This window comes from Chrysemys picta, chromosome 5, assembly GCF_011386835.1.
Source record: "Chrysemys picta bellii isolate R12L10 chromosome 5, ASM1138683v2, whole genome shotgun sequence".
NCBI classification, from domain to species: domain Eukaryota; kingdom Metazoa; phylum Chordata; order Testudines; family Emydidae; genus Chrysemys; species Chrysemys picta.
Genome location: NC_088795.1, coordinates 136,189,639 through 136,212,475, shown reverse-complemented (window position 1 = coordinate 136,212,475; position 22,837 = coordinate 136,189,639). Strand labels below are relative to the sequence as shown.

At 47.5% G+C, this 22,837-nt stretch overlaps 1 protein-coding gene across 2 annotated transcripts in view; it reads left to right on the top strand.

The window, feature by feature from the left end:
- The first annotated feature begins 7,309 nt into the window (after nt 1–7,309).
- Nucleotides 7,310–22,837, top strand: part of DDRGK1 (DDRGK domain containing 1) — a 47,855-nt gene continuing 32,327 nt past the window's right edge. The window contains exons 1-2 of one of the 2 annotated variants that reach the window (XM_065598365.1): nt 7,310–7,552; nt 18,664–18,819. In XM_065598365.1, the coding sequence (XP_065454437.1) occupies nt 7,465–7,552; nt 18,664–18,819 (244 nt within the window). In that variant the 5' untranslated portion in view covers nt 7,310–7,464. The remainder of the gene's footprint in view (nt 7,553–18,663; nt 18,820–22,837) is intronic. The other variant, XM_065598366.1, reaches the window with a different exon arrangement.

Sequence of the window (22,837 nt, the reverse complement as noted above, 5' to 3'; positions counted from 1 at the left end):
CGTAACCCCAACAAGGCTGAGCCCAGGATTCTTGGGGGGCTCGACCCCCAACCTTGCTGTGGTCACCTAGGACAGGGGCTAGGGTGTCCCCACTCCGGGGTACTCTCTCTGCACTGCGCACTTCCCTGACCCACTGATCATTACATACAATTTAAAGCAAATACAATTTAATCAGCAATTAATTTAAAAAAGAATAAGGAAAAATGGGAAAGGTTAAAGGAAAACACATCACCCCACTCTGTGGCCGGGAACATTACAAACAGCGTCTCTGGAACGTCAGAGCAGTTCACAGTCTGTTCCTTGTAGGTCCCCGGCCTCCTTCTCAGGCCCTGGCTGTGCTGCAGGGAGGCTGCGGGTTGAACACTTGCTCTGGAGGTGGGACCCTTCTTCCCAGCGCCAGCCCCCCCATCGGGTTAAGATCTCCCTCCCAGTCTGGCCTGCAAGGATCCTTGGCTGGGGGTGTCTTTCTGTGCTGTGCCCTTTGCCCAGGGTCCCCCCTTGGCTGGCCCCAGTTGCTCACCGCACCCGGCTCCAGACTGCTCCGGCTCCACTCGGCCTCAGCACTGACGCTGCTGCTCTGGCTCCAGCCCCCTGGGCTGCTTGTCTGGCCCCTCTGGCTCTGTGGCTGCGGCCCTGCTCCCAGCACAGGTCTGCTCTCCCTGGGCTGTGTCTCTGGCTCTGTGGCTGCAGCTCTGCTCCCTAGCTCAGCTTGGGCCCCTGCTCTCTCCTTAGCTCGGCCCCACTCTGTCTGACCCAGGCAATTCCAGCTCACACTGAGGATGGGACCCCCCGGCCGCCAGACTCCTTGATTAGCTGCCCGCCCTGTCAATCAGGCTGACCTGGCGCATTGGCCTCTCTCCATTGCCCCTGGGGACTGTCAGTCTCAGGGTCCTGATTTCTCATCGATCCTTCCCCTTTTGGTACTGGGAGCAAGCCAACCAAAACACCCCCACTGAATGTTAGTAAGGGGACAACAGTCCCCTTACATAAGCAAGCGTATGTATTCTTAAGGTAAAAGCACTACAGAGAAAACATATTAAAACAATAAAAGAACCTAGAGCCTGCTAATAAGCTTACCAGAGCTCAACCCCCGACTCCAGCAAGGTCTTTGGCCACTCTCCCAGAGGTTTTCCTGTCATCACAAGTTCATCACAGCTTCAGCTCAGAATAAGCAGCCTCAGTAGGCCTAAGGGTCCGGGACCCCTCTGACCAGAGGTCCTCCTTTTGCTGGATCAGGAAGATAGGATTTAAACCATCTCAGGGCTTTCTTTCTTTGTTGGTCCCTGGAGGATCCAGTCTGAACCAGTACATGCAAGTCTCTCTCTCCAGGAGATGGTACGTCTGGGAGTGTTACAACCTGAGTGAATTTGCCTAACATCCCCCCACTGTTCTTACATGTAATCCCTGGCCCACAATGATACACAAACTCAATTCAGTCAGGTTTGTCCAGGATATTGCAGGAAATTGCCGTCTCTGTCACACTCTTCACTCCCCGATCCTAGCTGTTCTGTTCCCCTCCTCTTGCAGGTGCTTCCTTGGTGCTTGGTCTGTTTATCAATCCCTACAGCTTGGTTCCCTTCTCCTGTGCTTCCTTTGACATACTGCCCAGATATTTGATCCTCATCTCCCATTGTTCCCTTAGTCCCTTCTCCCAAGCATTCCTCTTGGCCTAGTTCCTGGCAGCTCTTACTGCTATTATTCGTCTTCTCATTTATAGATTTAAAGGAATCATCAAGTCTGACGTGCTGCATATCAGGCCATAGAACCTCACCCAGGAATTCCTGCATCAAGACCATAACTTGTGGTAGAACTAGAACATATATTTTATCTGGCTATCATCAATAGCTGTCAAAGAACTTTACAAAGGAAGACAGTATAATTTTACAGATGGGGAAACTGAGGCACGGTGCTGAAGTGACTTACACAAGGTTGCCAGCACGTACAAAGCCAGGAATAGAACCCAGGTCTCTACTCCAGTGCCATATCCCTAGGCCATACTACCTCCTCAGGTCACATTGTCTTGATTTAAAGACATCAAGTGATGGAGAATCTACCACGTCCTTTGCTAATCTGTTCAAAGAATTAGTTGTCCTCACCTTTTGCACCTTATTTCCAGTCTGAAGTTGTCTAGCTTCAGCTTCCAGCAACGGGAGCTTGTTCTGCCATTGTGAGACCTTCTTTCTCCCCGATTGGTGGGAGTAATGGAACTTCAAACAGTGGCATTTTAAAAGGGTTTCTGGTTCGATACAAATATTTCACACGTCTCTTTGGAATTGTCTTAGCAGGGTAAGAATTAATGCCTCTATTCAGAGACAAGTGGTGTGAGATGTGCAGTGATAAATTTGTTAGTCTCTAAGGTGCCACAAGTACTCCTGTTCTTTTTGCGGATACAGACTAACACGGCTGCTACTCTGAAACCAATGACTAGTTAGAACCTCAGTTTTATGTCTCCAACAAAAAACGGCATCTCCAGCTGACCTGTGTGCCTACCCCACTAGGATATTGGCAAAAGGGCCACCTGTCAAATCACTAAAACCTCCTCCTGTAGCCCCTGGGATTTTTCTCGGACATATCCCATCCAAGTATTGCCCCTTACTGATCTTGTTTAACGGGAAGTACCATAGAATGGGGGGAAATCAGGATGATCAAGGGCTTCAGGGTTATGAGTGAGCAGAGGCTAGGAAGATTTGGCTTGCGTTTGTTAGAAGGTAGCGGCGGCTAAGAAATGAGGCAATTGCAGTGTGGTGACCATTCAGTGGAGTTTAAAGAAAGTGGATGCCAAAAACGTGCTGTGAAGGTACCAGACACAAAATCTAGAGAGTATGCATGAAAGCCAAGAAAACACAGGTTGTTGCGGGAGGTCAGGAGAACTTGCTCTACAAAAAGAGTAATTAATGTAGGGAGAATAAGAGCATTCTGGGCTAGCTATTCAAAGGGATTTAGGCACCTAAAGATGCAGATAGGTGCCTCGCAGGATTTGCTAAAATGCCTGAGCAGATTAGGCACCTAACTCCAATGGAGTCTGAAAATCCCACAGGCATCTATCAGCATCCTTAGGCACTTAAATAACTTTGTGTAAATGTGACACTGCGCGCTTATACAGCACCTTCTGCCTGTGGATCTCCTCCTCAGAGGCCCAGTCCCAAGCATTTCCTGGAAGGTGCTGAAGGCCGTAAACTTCTATTGACTCTAATTATGTGGAGGGAACTCCGCTCTTCTAGGACAAGGTCCAAGTGCATCTCTGGACGACAACAGAGTTTTTTAGAAAGACAAACACTTGGAGGGAAGAAACCTGACCAGGTACAAGAGGCAGGTGGACAGCACCGGAGAGGCTGCATGTCCTCCTTTCATCCTGAAATACCACTTCGTTACATTCAGCAACATTGACTAGACTCTGATTGCTGTGTACAGTGTGATCAGTGAGCTATGGTGTTTGTTTTGCAGTTAGAAGGAGGTGCGCTAAGGTGCAAATTGTCAGAGATGGAGTATTGTACATTTACAACATTGATGGCGGGGGGAGTCATTCTCCAACAGAGCCACACGGGGACTGCAGGTAACTATGGCATTAAGCATCAGGGGGTAGCCGTGTTAGTCTGTATCTACAAAAACACCAAGGAGTCTGGTGGCACCTTAAAGACTAACCGATTTATTTGGGCATAAGCTTTCGTGGGTAAAAACCTCACTTCTTCGGATGCATAGAGTGCAAGTTACAGATGCAGGCATTATATACTGACACATGGAGAGCAGGGAGTTACTTCGCAAGTGGAGAACCAGTGTTGACAGGGCCAATTCAATCAGGGTGGATGTAGTCCACTCCCAATAATAGATGAGGAGATGTCAATTCCAGGAGAGGAAAAGCTGCTTCTGTAATGAGCCAGCCAGTATATAATGCCTGCATCTGTAACTTTCACTCTATGCATCTGAAGAAGTGAGGTTTTTACCCATGAAAGCTTATACCCAAATAAATCTGTTAGTCTTTAAGGTGCCACCAGACTCCTTGTTATGGCATTAAGAGGATTATGAGAGTGAATCCTCCCCTACCACCCCAAAAATCCATCAGCACCCTTCATCCCCCATTAAAATCCTCACAAAGGTCCACCAGCAGCCACAAAACACATCTGGTTCCTTGCTGTGAGCTCAACCCCCACCTTCTTTGAAATGTAGTTAGTTAGAAACTACAGACACTTTGGGGGGGTCCAAAGTGGGAAGAGGTTGAGCACCACTGGAATACAGTCCAACAGATCTTAAAATAGCAGGAGACTTGCATCGTGTTTCCAGACAGGAAGAGACGTGCTAGCCAAACTGAACTGGTGCATCCAATGCACCTTTATTTATCTTGTGTAAATTTTATCTTCTCTTTTCCAGTTGTGTTAATGTGGAAGAAGAGTGACACCTAGTGGTACGACTAGACGTTCAAGAGTATACAACCTAGACAGGGTCTGATCCTAGGAATGAATACACACCTGTGTAGTCCCTCCCTGTGCACATGAGTAATCTTATTAACGTCACTGCAGGCTGCGGGGACTGTTCCGGTGGATGCAAATTGCTCATGTGGGTACAGCTTGCAGGGTCAGGCCCAGAATCTGGGCTATCCAAGCGTATTTGTTCTGTTTCCTAAGGGTAATAGTGAATTTGACAGTGGTTCTGCTACCGTACTGTGCCTTCATTGCATAGTAGTCTAAATGGCAAGAGGAAAGTAGAAATGATAAATAATAGGCAACTACAGGATCATAAAAATAATACAAAGTTCTACAAATCTCCTGCCAAACTAAAATTTCTACTTTGATAAAATAATGAGGTAGATTAAAAAAATGTGTGGAGTCCCTTGTATATCTCTCCTATTTAATGTTTAGTATCTTATATCCAGAGCAAACATAATTGACTAAAACTATTTGATGGATGTAGACACCAGGAAAGGAGGGCATTCGTGAGGGGGGAATTCTAGCAGTTACAGGATGACGTTCAGGAAAGGAATTGTTACGCTGAATAAAACGGAAAACATTCTGACAGGGAGATATCTTACTCATGAAATATTCTCCTAAGGAAAGTGGCAGAAGCCGCATTGCATTTGATTCCTTCACATGCCGCACAGTCAACCTGTGGAACTTATTGCCAGGGGATGTTGTGAAGGCCAAAAGTATACCTGGGTTCAAAAAAGAATTAGAGAAGTTCATGGAGGATTGGTCCATTAATGGTTATTAAGCAAGATGATCTGGGATCCAACCCCATGCTCTGAGTGTCCTTAGCCCCTGACTGCCAGATGCTGGGAGTGGACGACGAGATGGATCACTCGACAATTGCCCTGTTCTGTTCGTTCCCGCTGAAGCATGTGGCATTGGCCACGGTCAGAAGACAAGATACTGAACTAGATTGACCATTAGTCTGACCCAGTATGGCTGTCCTAATTTAATTTAAACCTAATTTAAAATTAGGTTGGTTAAGCATTAGCAAATATAGTGCAGGGAAGCAACCTGCATGGGTAAGGCCTTCCAAGGACACACCTCACAAACTCTTCCATAAGGTGGGCATGTAGAAGTCAGACATGCCGTCCACTTCCAGGAGCTGCCTGAGGTAAGCACCGCCTGGCTGGAGCCCGCACCCCATACTCCCTCCCGCACCCCAGCCCTCTGCCCCAGCTCTGAGCCCTCTCCTGCACCTCAAACTCCTCATCCCCAGCCCCCACCCCGTGGCCCACACACCCAGCCAGAGCCCTCATCCCCTCCCGCACCCCAACCCCCTGCCCTAGCCCGGTGAAAGTGAGTGAGGGTGGGGGAGAGTGAGCGATGGAGGGAGGGGGAATGGAGTGAGCAGGGGTGGGGCTTCGGAGAAGGGGCAGGGCAGAGGCGGGACCTCAGGGCAGGGTTGTTCAGTTTTGTGTAATTAGAAAGTTGGCAACCCTAGTTTAGTGTTTGGACTGTATGAAATACTTGGTAGGTTGCTGCATGCATTAATCTCATTTATTATATCTGTATCCTACATTATAAGGTAATAGTATTTGCTCTGTAACTATAGAAGTGTTTGCTATGAAACTGGAAAAGCTCAGAGTCAGGAGAGAGACATTACCAAGTTACTTCTTTATCACAAGAGGTGGTGTCTCCTGCCAAACAAAAGAAGGCCTATAAACATCAGACAAGCCATTGTGGGACATCATAGAACAAAAGACTTTGCTGATGGCTCCCCCCACACCCATGAGGAGGAGACATGCATGAACATTCATCCCAGCAGTTTGAACTCTAGGAGAAGGGACTAAAAATGCCTGACCAGAAGGAACTTTATCTCTATGCTGCTTGAATTCTGTGGGGCAAAGACATCTAAGCATAAGCAAGAGATTCCCCAGCAGGTTAGCCTGGGTTAGCCCTAAAGGAGACATAGGGCTTGCTAACTATAGAAACTTTGAACTATAGAATGTAAGACTGTAACTCATTTGTGTGTGCGTTTACCTGCTTTAACCTTATAAATCTCTCTCACTTCTTTCTTAGCCAATACATTTTTAGCTAGTTTAATATAGGAGTGGCTAGAAGCATTGTCTTTGGTTTGAGATCTACAGTGCAAAGGGGGTAAGTGACTGGTCCTTTGGGACTGGGAGTAACCTGAATATTATTACGATGTTTGGTGTTAGGGACCATCCACCACAAAGGCAAGATAGGTCGGAGTACCCCAGGGGACGGTCTGTGACTGCATGCTGAGGCTGTCAGCATGCCGAAGGAGTTCACACTTGATGCGGGGTTGGTGAAATCAAAGTAGAACTTGGCACAACCAATTTGGGGTTTGTGCCCTGCTGTTTCATGGTCTGCCCTGAGTTTGGGACTCACGCGCGTGAGCCACCCTGGACTGGCGGACAGGAGCCAAGCCCAGAACAGCTAAAGGTTCCCACTAGTGACAAAGGATGAAGGGACTGTCCCCGCTAAGGAGGGGTTTGCCACCCGGAGCGGGACTTTGGGGAAAGTCAAGGAAAGCCGTTGCTGAAGGCGGGTAGGGAACCAGCCTAGGAGACACCCAGGGCAGAGGGAGAACCACCAGAACCCCATTACAGCTGGTATCCAGGCCACCCTCTGCCAGGACCCCACCCAGTCCCACACCCGGCCTGGGGCAGGCGTGGGGCCCTCCAGGCTGTGGTGCCCCTGATGCTGCCTAGGCCCATTGCTGCCCTGGACAGCTGCCCCCCACCCGTTGTCACTGAGGTGGGCACCATTGCAGGCAGCACCTTAGCCACTCCCTGCCCTGCCCTGCCCGCCACGCTATTGGAACAGGCACCGAACGGGCCACCCCTGATTTGGGGCCCTCACTCACAGCCCCCCCCCCTCCACACACACACTTCCGGGATCGGAGGCGGACCGTACCAAGCCTCACTCGCCCGCCCCCGTGAGCTGAGTCGCTGTGGAACCGGCCGCGGCGTTCGGGAAGGAGGCGCGTGGCCTGAGGGGGCGTGGCCGCGCCGGGGGGGGGGGGCAGTCACGTGGGAAGATGGACCCGGTGCTGTACGTGTTGGCCGCGGCGCTGTTGGCCGCCCTCATCGTCTTTGCCACCCGGTTCCGGGGCCAGGCGCAGGCAGGTAAGGGGGGGGGAGAGTTCTCCCCCCGGTCCGCCCCTCATGGGGGCCTGTCCAGACCTCGGTCTGGCTCTCAGTCCGGGGGCTGGGGCAAGCTTGTTACCGGGGGAGCTGGGAGCCCCCCACCCCGGCTGCGTCCTCCGAGGGCCCCGCCACATGCCTGGGGGGAACAGGGACCCGGGGGGGGGGGCAGCCCCCCTGCAGGCAGACGGGAGGGGGTAGCCGGGCCCCTGGGGGGGGGGCAGCCCAGCCCCCTGAGAGGAATAGGTGCCTGTGGGGTGAGGATGGGGGGCCCAGTCCCCGTGCGGGCAGACAGGAGGGGGCAGCCAGGCCCCGGCTCACTGACGGGGGGGGGGGGAACCTGGAGGCACAGGGGGGCAGTTGGGGTGAGCCAGTAGTCAGGTCCCCATGAGGAAGATGTAATGTGGCGTTTCCACAGCCTGCTGCGCCGTGACACTGTTGTGGAGGTGCATTGCCTGGCACCTGGTTTATATCAACCATGGTGATCGGTGAAACGTGACTTTTTTTCTTTTTTATTTTGGGGGGACAGCATTAGTGCTTCACTTCTTCACTCTCCATTTTATTAGTGTCAGTGGTATTGCAGTAGCAGCTGCAGGCCGTGCTCGGGAATAAGGCCCTGTTGCGCCAGGTGCTGTACACACACACAGAACGAAGCAGGTTCCTGCCTCGAAGAGGTTATAGTCAGAGTAACTGCTGACTGTTTTGTGCAAGAATATGCAAAGAAAGAAAAATCCTGGCTGGTCTTCTGCTATCAGGCTGGATGTATTGATTGAAATTGACTCTTGAGGGCATTTCTGCTGCCCCCTCTGTTAGGAACATAGCATTTCCCATGGCAGACACGTTTACTGATCCGTTTCCTCAAATACCCTGCTTTAGCTGTTGATCCGACTGGATGCTCCAGATCCTGAAGAAGGCAGAATCTGTTTTCCCCCAGTGAAGCACTTGGGTCCCAATGGTGAAATGCTCTTTGTGGGTGTTCCTCATGCCCTGGACTGTGAGATTTGGTTATATGTGGAGGGGGGCGATTCCTCAGACTTTGAGAAAGCAATTCCCACCCCAGGTCCTCTCCTAGGAGATCTTGAACACAACCTAGAAAGTCTATAAAGAGAACAGAGTTCAAAGCCTTAAGTCTGGTCTACATTAGAAAATTAGGTTGACCAAGCTGACTCAATCAGGGATGTGAAAAATCCTCCTCTGAGTGGTGTAGTAAAGCCAACCAGTGTAGAGAGCATTAGGTTGACAGAATTCTTCCATCGTTCTAGCTACCGTCTCTCAGGGATGGGGTTTACCTACTCTGATGGGAGAAACGCTTCCATCAGCATAGGTAGTGTCTACACTGAAGCGCTGTAATGGCACAGCTGTGCCACTGTAGCATTTCAAGTGTAGACAGGCCCTTAAGGTTTAACTTCACACACTCCCACACCCAGACTGGCCCCTGCTTTTGACCTTGTCTGTAGCAGGAAGTTTTAACAAAAATTTTCTGCTGTTGCTACCACCAGGTCAGCTTGATTGGTGGTAGCATTAGGGAAGATGAGATGCTGGTAGCTAGCAGTGTTTTAGGCACCATGTTATGCAGCCCTGCTCTGAGAAGGGTTTGGTGACACACCGCCTTACAATGTCATTAGCGAAAGCCAAATGGAGCCATAAACTGTCCAGATCAGTGCATTTTAAAAGTGAAGGGAGAGGCTTCTTAATTATGAAGACCCAAGTTGAGGTCTATACTAGAGACTTTTGCCGGGATAGTAATGTTAGTTCGGGTGTGTAAGTGTCATTTTTCTGTCCGCAAAAGCACTAGTGTAGAGGCAGTTATACCAGCATAAAAGTGCTCTGGCCGGTATAGCTTATGTCACTTCCCAAACTAGTATAAGCTATTCCAGCAAAAGCATTTTTTTGATGGCATAAACTGCATCTACAACAGAAGGGTTTGCTGGTATGGCCGTACCTTTTCTAGTGTAGACCTGGCCTTAGCGTTTCTTCCACAGCAGCTCAGGACCTTGCTGATACCTAAGGCAGAGCAGGCAATTGCCTTGTCCCTACCTTAGATATTGACACATCAGTAACTCTTGCAGGAGAAATACCACTTCCTGAACTCAAGCCTTGCAAGCCAGGGTGAAGCAAGAACTGTATTTTGTCTTGGGTTTTTTTGGGGGGGAAGGAGAGAGGAAGGGGGAACAACTTACTTACGTTGAAGCCCATGCATCTATTTATTAATGATCTGGGATCCCAAATAGCCTTTCTTTAAAAGGCGTTTTGTTTCGAATCAGTTTATATTCAGAATGTTTTAATTGTGTTGAAGCTTTTTTCAATGGCATTTTGTGACACCACCTGACTTGTCTTTGTCCTCAGAAATGTTTTATTATTTAATTATTTTTATTGACTTCTGTAGCCTCAAAGCACTTTACAGAATTGCAAACCTTGGGCTTGATCCTGGCCTCCTTGCGCACCAAAAGGTTGTTTTCAAAACCACTGGGACTCCTGTGCATTTGATGGCAGGATGCAATCTGGCACAGAGGTCATTTCACTGCACTGTCTTCTTGGGTGGAAGGCAGCAGCTGTTACAATTATGTTAGTAATTCTACATCCTGCTGTGAAAGGTGCTTTAGGCCAGGCGTCTTCAGCATGGGGGCTTGCAGATAACCTCACAAAGGGAGTTCTGTATCTCTGAATAGAGGTTCCACAACTTCTCTGATGTGATGAGAGGTCACAGTAAGGAAAAGGTTGAGAAGGTTTAGACCGAGCTGGATGAGCGACCGACTCAAAGGGGCGATTAGGAAAAAACAGAAAGCGTACAAAGAGTGGAAGAGGGGAGGGATCAGTAAGGAAATGTACCAAAGTGAAGTCAGAGAATGTAGAGATAGAGTGAGAAAGGCCAAAGGCCGTGTAGAATTGGACCTAGCGAGGGGAATTAAAAGCAATAGTAAGAGGTTTTACAGCCACATAAACAGGAAGAAAGCAAAGAAAGAAGAAGTGGGACCGCTGAAGACTATTGCCGGAGAGGAGATTAAAGACAATCTAGGCATGGCGCAATATCTCAATGAATATTTTGCGTCGGTGTTTAATGAGGCCAATGAAGGGATTAGGGATACTAGCACCATTACAGAGGGGCGTTCGGGATGGGGGATTACCGTATCAGAGGTAGAAACAAAACTTGAACGCCTTAATGGGGCTAAGTCGGGAGGACCGGACGATCTTCATCCGAGAATATTGAAGGAATTGGCGCGGGAAATAGCGGGCCCGTTAGCGATAATATTTAATGAATCTGTAAACTCGGGGGTGGTCCCGTTAGACTGGAGAATAGCTAATGTGGTTCCTATTTTCAAAAAAGGGAAAAAAAGTGATCCGGGTAACTACAGGCCTGTTAGTTTAACATCTGTAGTGTGCAAGGTGTTAGAGAAAATTTTGAAGGAGAAATTAGTTGAGGACCTGGAGGGTAGTGGCAATTGCGATAATTTACAACATGGTTTTACGAAGGGCAGATCGTGCCAAACGAATCTGATCTCCTTCTTTGAGAAGGTAACGGATTTATTAGATAAGGGAAATGCGGTGGACCTAATATACCTGGATTTCAGTAAAGCGTTTGATACTGTACCCCATGAGGAATTATTGGTTAAACTAAAAAACATGGGGATCGATCTGAAAATCCAGAGATGGATAAGGAATTGGTTAATGGGGAGAATGCAGCGGGTCGTATTGAAGGGTGAACTGTCAGGTTGGAGGGAGGTTACCAGTGGAGTTCCCCAAGGTTCGGTTTTGGGACCCATTTTATTTAATCTATTTATAACTGACCTCGGAACCGATTGCAGGAGTAGGCTGGTAAAGTTTGCGGATGATACGAAGGTGGGAGGCGTTGTAAATTCGGAAGAGGATAGGGATATCCTGCAGGGAGACTTGAATGAGCTTGTGAATTGGAGTGTCAGAAATAGGATGAAATTTAATAGTGAAAAGTGTAAGGTGATGCATTTGGGGATGACCAATAACAATTTTAGTTACAAGATGGGGACGCATTGGTTAGAAGTAACGGAAGAGGAGAAGGACCTAGGGGTCCTTGTAGACCGCAGGATGACTATGAGTCGACAGTGTGACGTGGCGGTGAAAAAAGCCAATGCTGTCTTGGGATGCATTAGGCGAGGTATATCTAGTAGGGATAAGGAGGTCCTGCTTCCGTTGTACAAGGCGCTGGTGAGACCTCATTTGGAGTACTGTGTGCAGTTCTGGTCTCCCATGTTTAAAAAAGATGAACTCAAACTGGAACGGGTGCAGAGAAGGGCCACTAGGATGATCAGAGGAATGGAAAACCTGTCGTATGAAAGGAGACTAGAGGAGCTTGGGTTGTTTAGTCTGACCAAGCGAAGGCTGAGGGGTGATATGATTGCTATCTTTAAATATATTAGAGGGATTAATACAAGGGAGGGAGATGAATTATTCCAGCTTAGTACTAACGTGGATACGAGAACGAATGGATATAAACTGGCCGTGGGGAAGTTCAGGCTTGAAATTAGACGAAGGTTTCTGACCGTTAGAGGGGTGAAATATTGGAACGGCCTTCCGAGGGAAACGGTGGGGGCGAGGGACTTGTCTGGCTTTAAGATTAAGTTAGATAAGTTTATGGAGGGAATGGTTTAATGGTAAAACATAGTTGTCAAGAAAAACCAAGCAATGGTAGGTAAATAGCATAATGGCTAAAAGGGGTCAGGATGGAGACTCTTGCCTATATGCTCGGGGTCTTACTGATCGCCATATTTGGGGTCGGGAAGGAATTTTCCTCCAGGGCAGATTGGCTGAGCCTCTGGAGGTTTTTCGCCTTCCTCCGCAGCATGGGGCAGGGATCTCTAGCAGGAGGGTCTCTGCCGATTGAAGTCACTAATAACAGGATTGGGGACTTCAGCAGCAGAGTCCAGGGAAGGGGCGGGGATGGTTTTATGGCCTGCAGCGTGCAGGGGGTCAGACCAGATGATCATAATGGTCCCTTCTGACCTTAAAGTCTATGAGTCTATGAGTCTATGAGAACTGCTGTTTTAGACAAGTGTGTAGCAAGAACAGGTGCTCAGTGTCACAGTTTCAGGGTAACTGCATCTATATTTCTTACTCTGTGGGTGCCCTTCATGTACTTAAAGGTTCCCAGCACCCAGCCATCACCTCTCATGGAGGGAGACCTGTGTCTCACTTCTTGTGAGTAGGGGTTTTAACGCTGCACAGCTCCCTGATCTACACTGTACTAACCCCAGCAAGCCAATCTGCCATCATCTCTGCTTTGCTTTCTCTCCGAGATCTTGCCAGCAGTCACAAGTTACCACACTGCTCTTTCTAAGCAAGCATGTTTATTCATAAGTAAGGCTAAGGTTTAGTCATGGGCATTTTTAGTAAAAGACATGGACAGGTCACGGGCAATAAACAAAAATTCACGGCCCTGTGACCTGTCAATGACTTGTACTATATACCCCTGACTAAATCTTTGGTGTTCTCGGGGGCTCTAGGGGCGCAGCTGCTGCTCTGGAGGAGGTGCTCTGAGGCACCCAATGGTGGGGGGGGCTGGCTCTGGGGTGCCCACTGATGCTTGGGGTGGGGACTCTGGGGTGCCCACTAGTGCTGGGGGGACGCTCTGGGGTGTCCACTGCTGCTCAGGGGAGGGAGGGTGGCACGGGGCCACCACTGCTGGCGAGGGGACGGCCCCGCCAGCCCAGGACTGCCGCGCTGCTGCTGGTGGGAGGCAGCTCAGGACTGTCGCTGTTACGGAGGTGGGGGGCGGTGCGGCTGGCCTTGGGGCTGCCTGAGATGCTCAAGTGACTCTGGGGTCAACCGCACCTGCCAGCTGCAGAAGTCACGGAATCCCAGAAAGTCATGGAATCAGTGACAGACTCTCAGCCTTATTCATAAGGGAAAAATGTGACAGCGAATGTGTATAAAAACTGTCAAAGAACCTACATACATGCTGAAAAGGTCACTCCCACCCCACACCCCCGCTCCACATAGGTGTCAGTCCTTCAAATCCCACAAGTGGGTTTTCCCTGTGGTTACAAGTTCTCATCAGTCTTTAGATCAGGCACCAGATTGAAGGCCCTGAGTCAGTTTAAGATCAGGCTGTTTATCTAGATGTTCGGTTTTTTAATTTATTTTATTTTTTTTCAATGTTGGTCTCTGACGAATCCAGTCTAAAGCAGACTATGCACTTTCCCAGGAGGTGGTACCTCTCTGGAGGTGTTATAACTTGAATGATTTGCCTACTCATCCCTTTCCGTTTGCACTTCCCGCAAGAGCTGCGATAACCCTCCTGCCATGGACTGCGTACAGTCCTTAGCCCACAATGATCCATGCCCTTAATGCAATATGGTCTCCCAAAGATATTGCAGAAACTTGCCCATCTGTCACAGTCAGGACCTTGACTTGGTGTCTCCTTGGAAGAGCAGTGCCTCCAGCAGCACAGTTTTATCCTGCTGGGACACTAGCGCAGTCCTACTGAGAGTAAAGAATGCTGCCTATTTATGAAAACCAGAAATCGCCCTATATCACTTGCTAGCGTTTGGAAAATTGAAGCTTGGGAATAGGGGACCAAAGATCCCTTCTGGGCTATATCATTCTATCCATCAGAGATGGCGGACAGCGAGAAGCGTCCTGCGGGTTTGCAGGATTTTTTTTTTAAAGGGCATGAAAATTATGGGATATGGATGGCGTTATAGGATGAGGACAGTTGCATGATCGGAACTTGTCTCCTAGCTCCCAGAATTCCCTGCGTGACTCATTTCTACCCCACAACGCATTGGGCAAGCCTCCTAAGAGGCTTTGCACTGGAGAATGGCTTATGGCACACTGGGATACCTGTCTATCCCTGGTGCCCCACACCTGTCATTGACACAGACACTCCTGGTGAGTACGCACAATGCCAGCACAAGAAGCCAAGTATGCGCGTGAATGAGCGATCTACTAACTGCCGCGGCGGCTCTGTGCCAACGTAACTGGTGTTAGACGGTTTGTAGTGCAGACATGTCTTTGTTCTGTATGCCACGACTGCTATGCAGTGTCATACGCCACATTGGTAAAACTATGTGCGCAACGTATGTATGGCTTTTTTTAATGGTACGCCTTCGGCCATGCTAATTTGTGCTACCAGCTCCTTGGATGTCACAAGCTGAGTTAGTTTGTGGATAGGAGAGAGAGGGTCTTGCAGGAAGTGGTGTGGGGATGGCTTATTTGAAACATATACTTCTACCTTGATATAACGTGACCCAATCTAATACGAATTCGGATATAACGCGGTAAAGCAGTGCTCCGGGGGGGGGCGGGGCGGGGATGCGCACTCCGATAGAGCAAAGCAAGTTCGATATAACGCGATTTCACCTATAACACAGTAAGATTTTTTTGGCTCCCAAGGACACTGTTATATCGAGGTAGAGGTGTATTTGTAAGGCAGTTGCTACAGCAGTGCTTATCGCTATGCAAATGTATAAATAAAAGCAGTAGATGGTGCTCTTTCGTCTGAGTCAGTACAAAGCTAGTGAACCAGGATACCAGTAGGGCAGTGTTGCAAAACTGTCACGAAAATCTGCCAGCCCAGGCACAACGTTGACTTGCCGACTTACCAAGCTATTAAAGATGATAATGTTATACGAGGAGAGAACATATTTTACATGCTGATCAAAAAAATAAAAATTCTTTGCGGTGGGCAAGTAAAATTGTGTAAAGTTGTGTTAGGGAGCACTCTTGGAGGTACCTTATTTGAAATTAGATGTAAAACTGCCGCTCTATGTGTTTTGGGACATAAAAGAAACCATGGCGCTCTGGGAATGGGCGCTAGGGAATGGATCACTTGATGATTACCTGTTCTGTTCATTCCCTCTGTGGCACCGGCATTGGCCACTGTCGGAAGACAGGATACTGGGCTAGAAGCACTTTGGTCTTACCCAGTATGGCCGTTCTTATGTACTATAACATAATAACCCCACTGCCTTTGCTAAATTCCAGTTTGGAAAACTGTTCTGCTTTCAGTGGGTGGTTTGTATTCTTCTTTCCTCGTTTAGTTTCGTATAGCGTTGCTTTGCATGTTATTTGCTGTTGAGCCAGGTGAAGTGATCCATATATAAACACTTCTGTTTTTAAACGGCTTTAGGCCCTTTTAGGGTTTCTTGTTTTGCCCATTCCGCTGGTGGTTTTCAGAATCCCAAATGAAGCTGATCTTGCCGCCCACACATAAGAAAATCCAGTTTCCCACTGAACCGAGGTGTCTGCTGGATGTAGAAACACTGAGTCATAAAACTGGAGCTATGGAAAACTTGGATAAAATTTAAACATGCACATCCAGGGTATCTCAGTTTTCCTGTTCTGCTTTTTTGTTTCTTTGTTTTGGTGTTGTCCTTTGATTGATAAGGCCCCATCTGGTCATCTAAATAGACAAGCAATACAGGTCAGTGACTCTGGGCATTTAGTGGCCATGAGAAACATTCGTTTTCTGGGGGTTTTTTTGTTTTTTTGGGTTTTTTTTAATACTGCTTTCTTTGCTGGATTAACACTGATAGATTTGGGGACTAACCATGTGATTTGAGTCAAGGTGATGCGGTCACTGGGTTCACACATTTGTCCTTGTGAGGGCTGCGAGACAGGTTTGAAATGAACACACACTTTATAAATAGATTTATTTCTCATGAAATGTATAACGGTCTCTGCTTCTCAGGAATTGTGTTCTGGGTATTTTTTTTATTACACGAAATAAATGAGCACTAGAATTTCCCAACTGATGCGCTATGCTGGGATGTCTTTAAAATTTGACAGGCATGTTGAATCTGTTTAGAGTAAAGGATACCAAGCCTTGAAGGGTGGGATGTTTTTTAAGAGGCTAAGAAATACCATATATGTATTTTGTATAGTGCCTCCATACGCACTGTATCCCAAAACACTTCTCAGAGTTTTTAATAATAGTTACAAAGCGCCATGATAAATATTTGTAGTATACTGTATTTCATTGAATTATTTTATAGCTCTCAGAAGCATGTAGTCATGTCACAGAAGATAAGACACATTCCCTGCCGTAACGAGCTTACTCTCAAAATTTTAGACATGATACAGTAAACGAGGGTGCCAAACAGAAGGAGATGAATGAGTGAGGAGGATGAGGGTTACTGCCTGAGCATATGTCAGTGACTTCCTCAAGGATGTCGTAGTGAATATTATTCTCCTATGGTGGCACTACAATAGAAGTGAGGTTTTTTTTAGCATGGGTTTCACAGAGGAGGGGGTAGTGACATGGCAGAGCAGTGTGTGGAGGGCATTCTGAGCTCAGTCCTGCAAGCTGCTGGCCACACTGGCCCCAAGCCAACCAAGAACTTATGCACATGCTTAACTTAAGCATGTGAGTAGTCCCCTCACATGCTTAAAGTTAAGACTTCCGCGAGACCATTCGCACGCTAAAGTGAACCATGTTCTTAAGTGCTTTGCTGGCTCAGGTCCAGAGTGCTCCAGAATGCTCCACACGTAAGTGGCAGCATGCAGAAAGTCATGGAGACACTTAGGGGACAAGTGGATGAAGCAGGTCGTGAAGGGTGGCATTGCTGGAGCAGCAGAGGGGATGGGATGAGACGTGTGTCTGGATGAGTAGGTAGGGGTGGAATTACATAGGCGACACAAGTATAAATTTGATGCTGTGGATGTTTGACAAATCAGCCTATAGTCAGGGGACAGGAAGGTTGTGGGGGGACTGGAGAAAGCTACATCACTCTGTTACATACTCTTCATCCGTGATTTGTAACCTTTATGAGTAGGTAGGTGGACTCAAGCATGGTTGTATCCTTGAAACATGATATAGGTAGCTTGTACCTCTTGCTAACTTTGATCCACCGGCACCCACTTCCGTACTTGTCTATTCTGAGGATAACTGCGCTGAAGTCAGCATGGGAAAATGAGGCAACACTGCATGCACAGATTGTGATCTGTAGTCCTTATTTGTCAACAGAGTTTTCCAGGTGCAGCAATAAGTGAAAAATACACGCACGTTCGCAGGTTTGAACAGGCCAGATGACGTCAGGTCTGAATAGCTGAAGTGCAAAAAAACAAAAAGATCTGAATCATCTGAAAGGAAGAAAAACACTTTTGGGTCCCACGTTCAGAAAGGACTGAACTGATTCTCCTACCAGATGCGAGGAGAGAAGAATATATATTTTTTTTAAATCACTTATTGGGCTGAAAAACGGAAATTCAGCACAAAGAGTCCCCTTTTTTTTTTCCTGGAAAGTTCCAAGAGCCATGGGCCCATGATAGAATGATAGAGCCTCCTCATCTAGAGCTAGTTCATGGTCACAACAGTATTTGAAGTGCCTGTCCATAGACCCTTCTTATGCCATCTTCCGCTCTATTAACAGTAGTGCCTAGAGACCACAGTCAACTTGGAGGGGCACTGTGTAAGTCACCCCCTTCCCTCCTCCCCCGGAGACTGTCCCTGCCCCTAAGAGACTAGAGTCTAAATAAACAAGACAGATAAGAATCATCCCTGTTTTACTGGTGGGGACCTGAGACCCAGAAGGCCAGGTTTTTAAAGGCATTTAGGGCCCTGATCCTCCAGGGTATTCTGACTCCTAACTTGCATTGATTTCAATGGACCGTAGGTGCCTAAATACCTAAAGGTGCAGAGAGGTTTCTGTGGGATCAATGGGAGTTAGGAGCCTTAGGTGCTTTTGAAAATCCCACTGGGCACCCAAGTGCCTTTAAAAATCTAACCCAGCAAGTTTAAGGGTGGGGTTTTCCAAATGCTGTGTTTGCCTACCCCCGGTATAGATTAATCATGTTGATTTAGATACAATTTGCCTGTTGTTGTTTCTGCTCCTTTTCTCCCTACTTCTGCCTAATCGTCATATCCTTGGGCCACCCTTCTTGGATGTCGGGGAAGAGCCAGCATGTAGGTGCTACCATACAGAAACATCATCATCATAAGGGGGCGGCGGGAAGGAATCACATTCTCTCTGTGTGAAAGATACCTGATCTAAACATTGCAAACCATCCCAACTGCTAGCGTATCTCTAATTGCCGGCCATCTAGCTCCTTTCACTCTTGCGATGGGCTGACTGCAACAGATCAATATTAAACCTCTGATTTAAAATGTTCCCCTTTTCCAGCTGACGAGGAACACCAGCGAAATGTGGCAGCCGTGGTGGCCAGGCCTCGGCCTCACACTGATGAGCGGGGAGAAGGGATGCCCAGACGCCGAAGGAACATGGGCAGCAGGATGCTGGCCCAGAGGAGAGCACAACAGGCAGAAGATGGGATGGAAGGTAACTTCTGATTCAGCTCCGCTTTTAAAAACGGATTGGGCTAGCAGATGATCTTGGCTTGGGTTAGGTACGAGGTAAGGTTCCCAGAATGTCCTGTCCAGCTGCATAGCCTGAAACTGACCTGACTTAGTGTCCTAATAATCTGAAGGTAAATTTACACACGACTTCCTCCAGTGGGTTAGACCTCATATCACTGGAAGTCATTTGCCCATTGCTGAAATGCAGCTGCTTCTGTGATGGATTGTGGCAGCCGTTCTGTGCCAGCAATGCGACACTGTTTCTAGGAGGAGGATGAAGAATACTGGGTTTTTTTTCTCCCTCAGTTTGAAACTACGAGGGGAAATTAGTAGAAAGGCAGAACATAGGTGACCACTTTCACTGGGGCTAACAGCTCGACCCTATCGAAAGTGCAAAGGGGTCTTAGGGTAAAAACAGAATTGGTACCTTGGTGTTTATACCCTGCCTCAGCAGCACAAAGCATTGGTTTAGTGCTGTCTTAGGGGAAAGAACTCCACCTACTAAATCACCAACTCCACTTCCTGCAGCATCTGGGTTTTCCTTGGTGGGCTCCCATCCAAATACTGATCAGAGCAGACCCTGCTTAGCTTCAGATTGGAACACTGTGAGGTGTGGTTGTAGGTCACTGTGGACAGAGTCCTGTAATTTTGTTTTGCATCTTGAGTTAGTAACCACGTTATCTTAGTGTGGTTATGGTCAGGGAAGTGCCTATAAGTAACACCTTTTTATTCCCTGTAAATGCTGTTTGCTGACTATTCTAGCCAAACTGCCTTTTTGTCACTCCATACCCATTAGCTCTGCAGAGCCATTACAGCTATGAGTGAATGAGTTGGATGCTTCTCCGGCTTGCAACATGAACAGCGTTGTTCACCGAGCTTGACTCTCCGATCCTAGGTTGAGTTTGTAGGGCTCCCATCCAAGTGCTGGTCAGGGTAGACCCTGCTTTGCTTGAGATTGCAGCACCAGATGATACAGTATCGTACTGGGAGGAAGGGGAATCTTGTCATTGATAAACAGATCCTGTTTGATTGGCAGTCAGTGAGAGATAGCATGGCGCGCGCGGCATGATGCTTTGTCTTGGAGAGAATCACACTTTACCAGCTTTTATTTTCCTGCTGTTTTTAGTAGATGTTTGCATTTGCTTTGGCAGGTAAATGTGCCATCTAAGCTAATTATATTTAGCTGTGTCACACATGGGAGATTGACAGGGTCTGAACTTTGCTGTTTCTTTTGATGTGCTGGCACACTTAAAAGACTGAAATCTAAAAGTCTTTTGATGTCTGAAGCCTGGGCCACTCAGACTTTATCCTGAGGAGCCAAATGTGAAGCTATCAAAGCACAGCTGCTTATGTTAGTTTGCACATTAGCAGTGAAAGAATACATGTCATCAGCCCATATAAATTCTTTTGTGGCTCAGTGCACATCAAAGGCAAGTGACTTAGCCCTTATATAAAGTTGTCTTTGTATTGACATCTGTTTACTTGTTTCTACAGTCTATAGCCTATTAAGACAACTCCTTTTTTCCCTGGGTGTCCCTTCTCTCACCTCTATCTTGTGCTGCTGGTACACCCTCTTGAGTACCTGAGCACCGACGCACAGTGCTAATGCCTCATAGGGAGAGCACAGGCACGGGAAACCATACAGCGGCTGGACTTGCAACCGCTTTTTGTGGATTTGCTGCTCTCTTCTGCGGGCTGCCTTTAGATCAGTTGCAGGGCTGTAGGCATCCAGGATTTCAGTTGATGTGTGCTTAAAAATAAGCCGCTCCTCTGTCTCTTTTCTGTTTTGGACTTGTATTATGGTTCAGATGCTTTGGTCCGGCTGAGCTGAGCTTTGTTTTCAGTGGCCTGGGCCTGGGCCTGGTTCTGCGCTGGCCTGGTTCCTGACACAGGTTGAAGCAGACTTAAAACTAGTTACACCAGCTGCCAAAGTTCCCTTTCTCCCCAAATACTCCCTTATGTTGAGAGCTGAGAACGCATTGACGTAGGAGTCGCTCCAGTCACCAGAGGATCCCCCAATGCAGGATGATCCTTCTGGTGGCAATATCGGATTTGTCCTAGGAGACTGGTACGAAGTAACGCCAGCAGACCTGGGCCTTGTGTAGCTTTTGTTCAGACACTGGATGTGGGTCGTGAGGATTTTTTCCATCTTACCATTAAATTTCCTTGCTAGGATAAGACCCCTTGGAGGGAAGAAGGGTGACCCTGTACTTTTGCTGACTCCACTGAATTGCTGTATCACTTCAGGACTGAAGTCTTCTCCTGTAGAATTAACTCAGAAGATTAAATCATCTGGTCTGATCTCCTGTATAACACAGGCTATGGAACTTCCTGAAATAACTCTTGTTTGAACTAGATAATTCTATTTTTTTTTTTAAGATCTTGATTTAAAAATTGCCAATGACAGAGAGTCCACCATGACCCTTGGTAAATCCTTCCAATGACTGATTACCTTCACTGTTAAAAATGTGCACCTTATTTCCAGGCTAGCTTCACCAATCATTGGCTCTTGTTATATCTTTCTCTTCTAGATGGGAAGAGCTAATATCTGTTCCCCAGGTAGGTACTTATAGACTGTAATCAAGTCACCCCGTAACCTTCTGTTTGTTAAGCTAAAGAGATTGGGCTCCCTGGAGTCTCACTATAAGGCATGTTTTCTAATAATTTAATTATTCTTGTGGCTCTTCTCTGAACGGTCTCCAATTTACCGAATGGTGCTAGGAACAGGATTCCTGTTGCTAGCTTCTAGTTGTCATTTCTTGATGTTTGTGTCCAGCCTGTTCAATTTGTATTTTAATCTCTATGGGTGCTTATAACAAGCTATTGAAATAAGTTAGATGAAGGCTTAATTTTATTTACTGGACCTGATAGCTAGATATTGAGGGTGTGCGGGGGAGGAATAGTTAATAGAAAGAGAGATGGAAAATGATTATTTTGGGGGGATGTAAAATACCCATCCTTAGCAAGTAAAGCTAAATCAAGTTGAAATCTCTTTTTGTGGCTGCTTCTTCCTGCAGTTGGGGTGGGTCAGGACATCTGAATAACTAGCAGATTGGCACAGAAAACAGGGCTGAAACGCCTCACGCCAACGGTTTCCCCACAGAGCCTTGACCCCCCGTGTGTAGGCGGGCTCCTTATTCAAGGGTTCCGTGTGGGCTGTGGCAGGTCATGCAGGCAGGCCTGTTAGCCAAGTGTCCCATGCGGGCTCCACCTGCTGAGTAAAATTGTCAGTGGTTAGTTGACTACTTAAAGAAGGTCATCTCTTCTGAGAGTAACCATGTCTATTCATAACCGGCTCGGATCAAAATGGTGGGACAGACTTCTGACAGAGTGGTTCTCAAAATGAGTGAGCCCAGTGAGCTAATTGCTAACCTCCTTATTTCTAAATTGGCTCAGAAAATAGTCTTGGACTGGTAGATGTTGCTGCTCCAGACCACGGTGGTGGTGGTGGTGCTGCTGCTGCTATTAATACTAGTTACATAGATCTACATGGTGCTGGACAAACAGATGACCAAGCTCGTGCTCTGGGGGGCTTTCAGTCTAAGTTAGGCATAACACAGCAAGATGGGCAACTGTTGGGGACCTTCTTGGGGCTGGCATTACAACAGTGAAGATAATGAATAAACTTATGGTTAGGTACTGAATGCTCCATGTTTATGTTTGAAATATTGATAAATTGGGGGGCTTGGTAGAGTAGAGAGGAAGGAGTGTCCTAACCACTGGGCCATAACTTAGGGCTTGGGAGACCTGGATTCAATTCCATGCTCCTCCACAGACCTCCTGTGTGAATTTGGGCCAGTCGCTGAGCCTTTCTGTGCCTCATAAAGAACAAAGCCGGAATTTCAAGTAAGAATGTGAGTTTGCAAGGCTCAGGGTTTGAGAGGGAGACTGCATGGCTCGGGAATGGCATTAGCTGAAACCAGCTTTGAAATCTCTTTAGTTGATTCAGGTGGAGGTGGCCTTTGCTGGCTCTGACTTTCACTGATTCACCAAAGCTCATA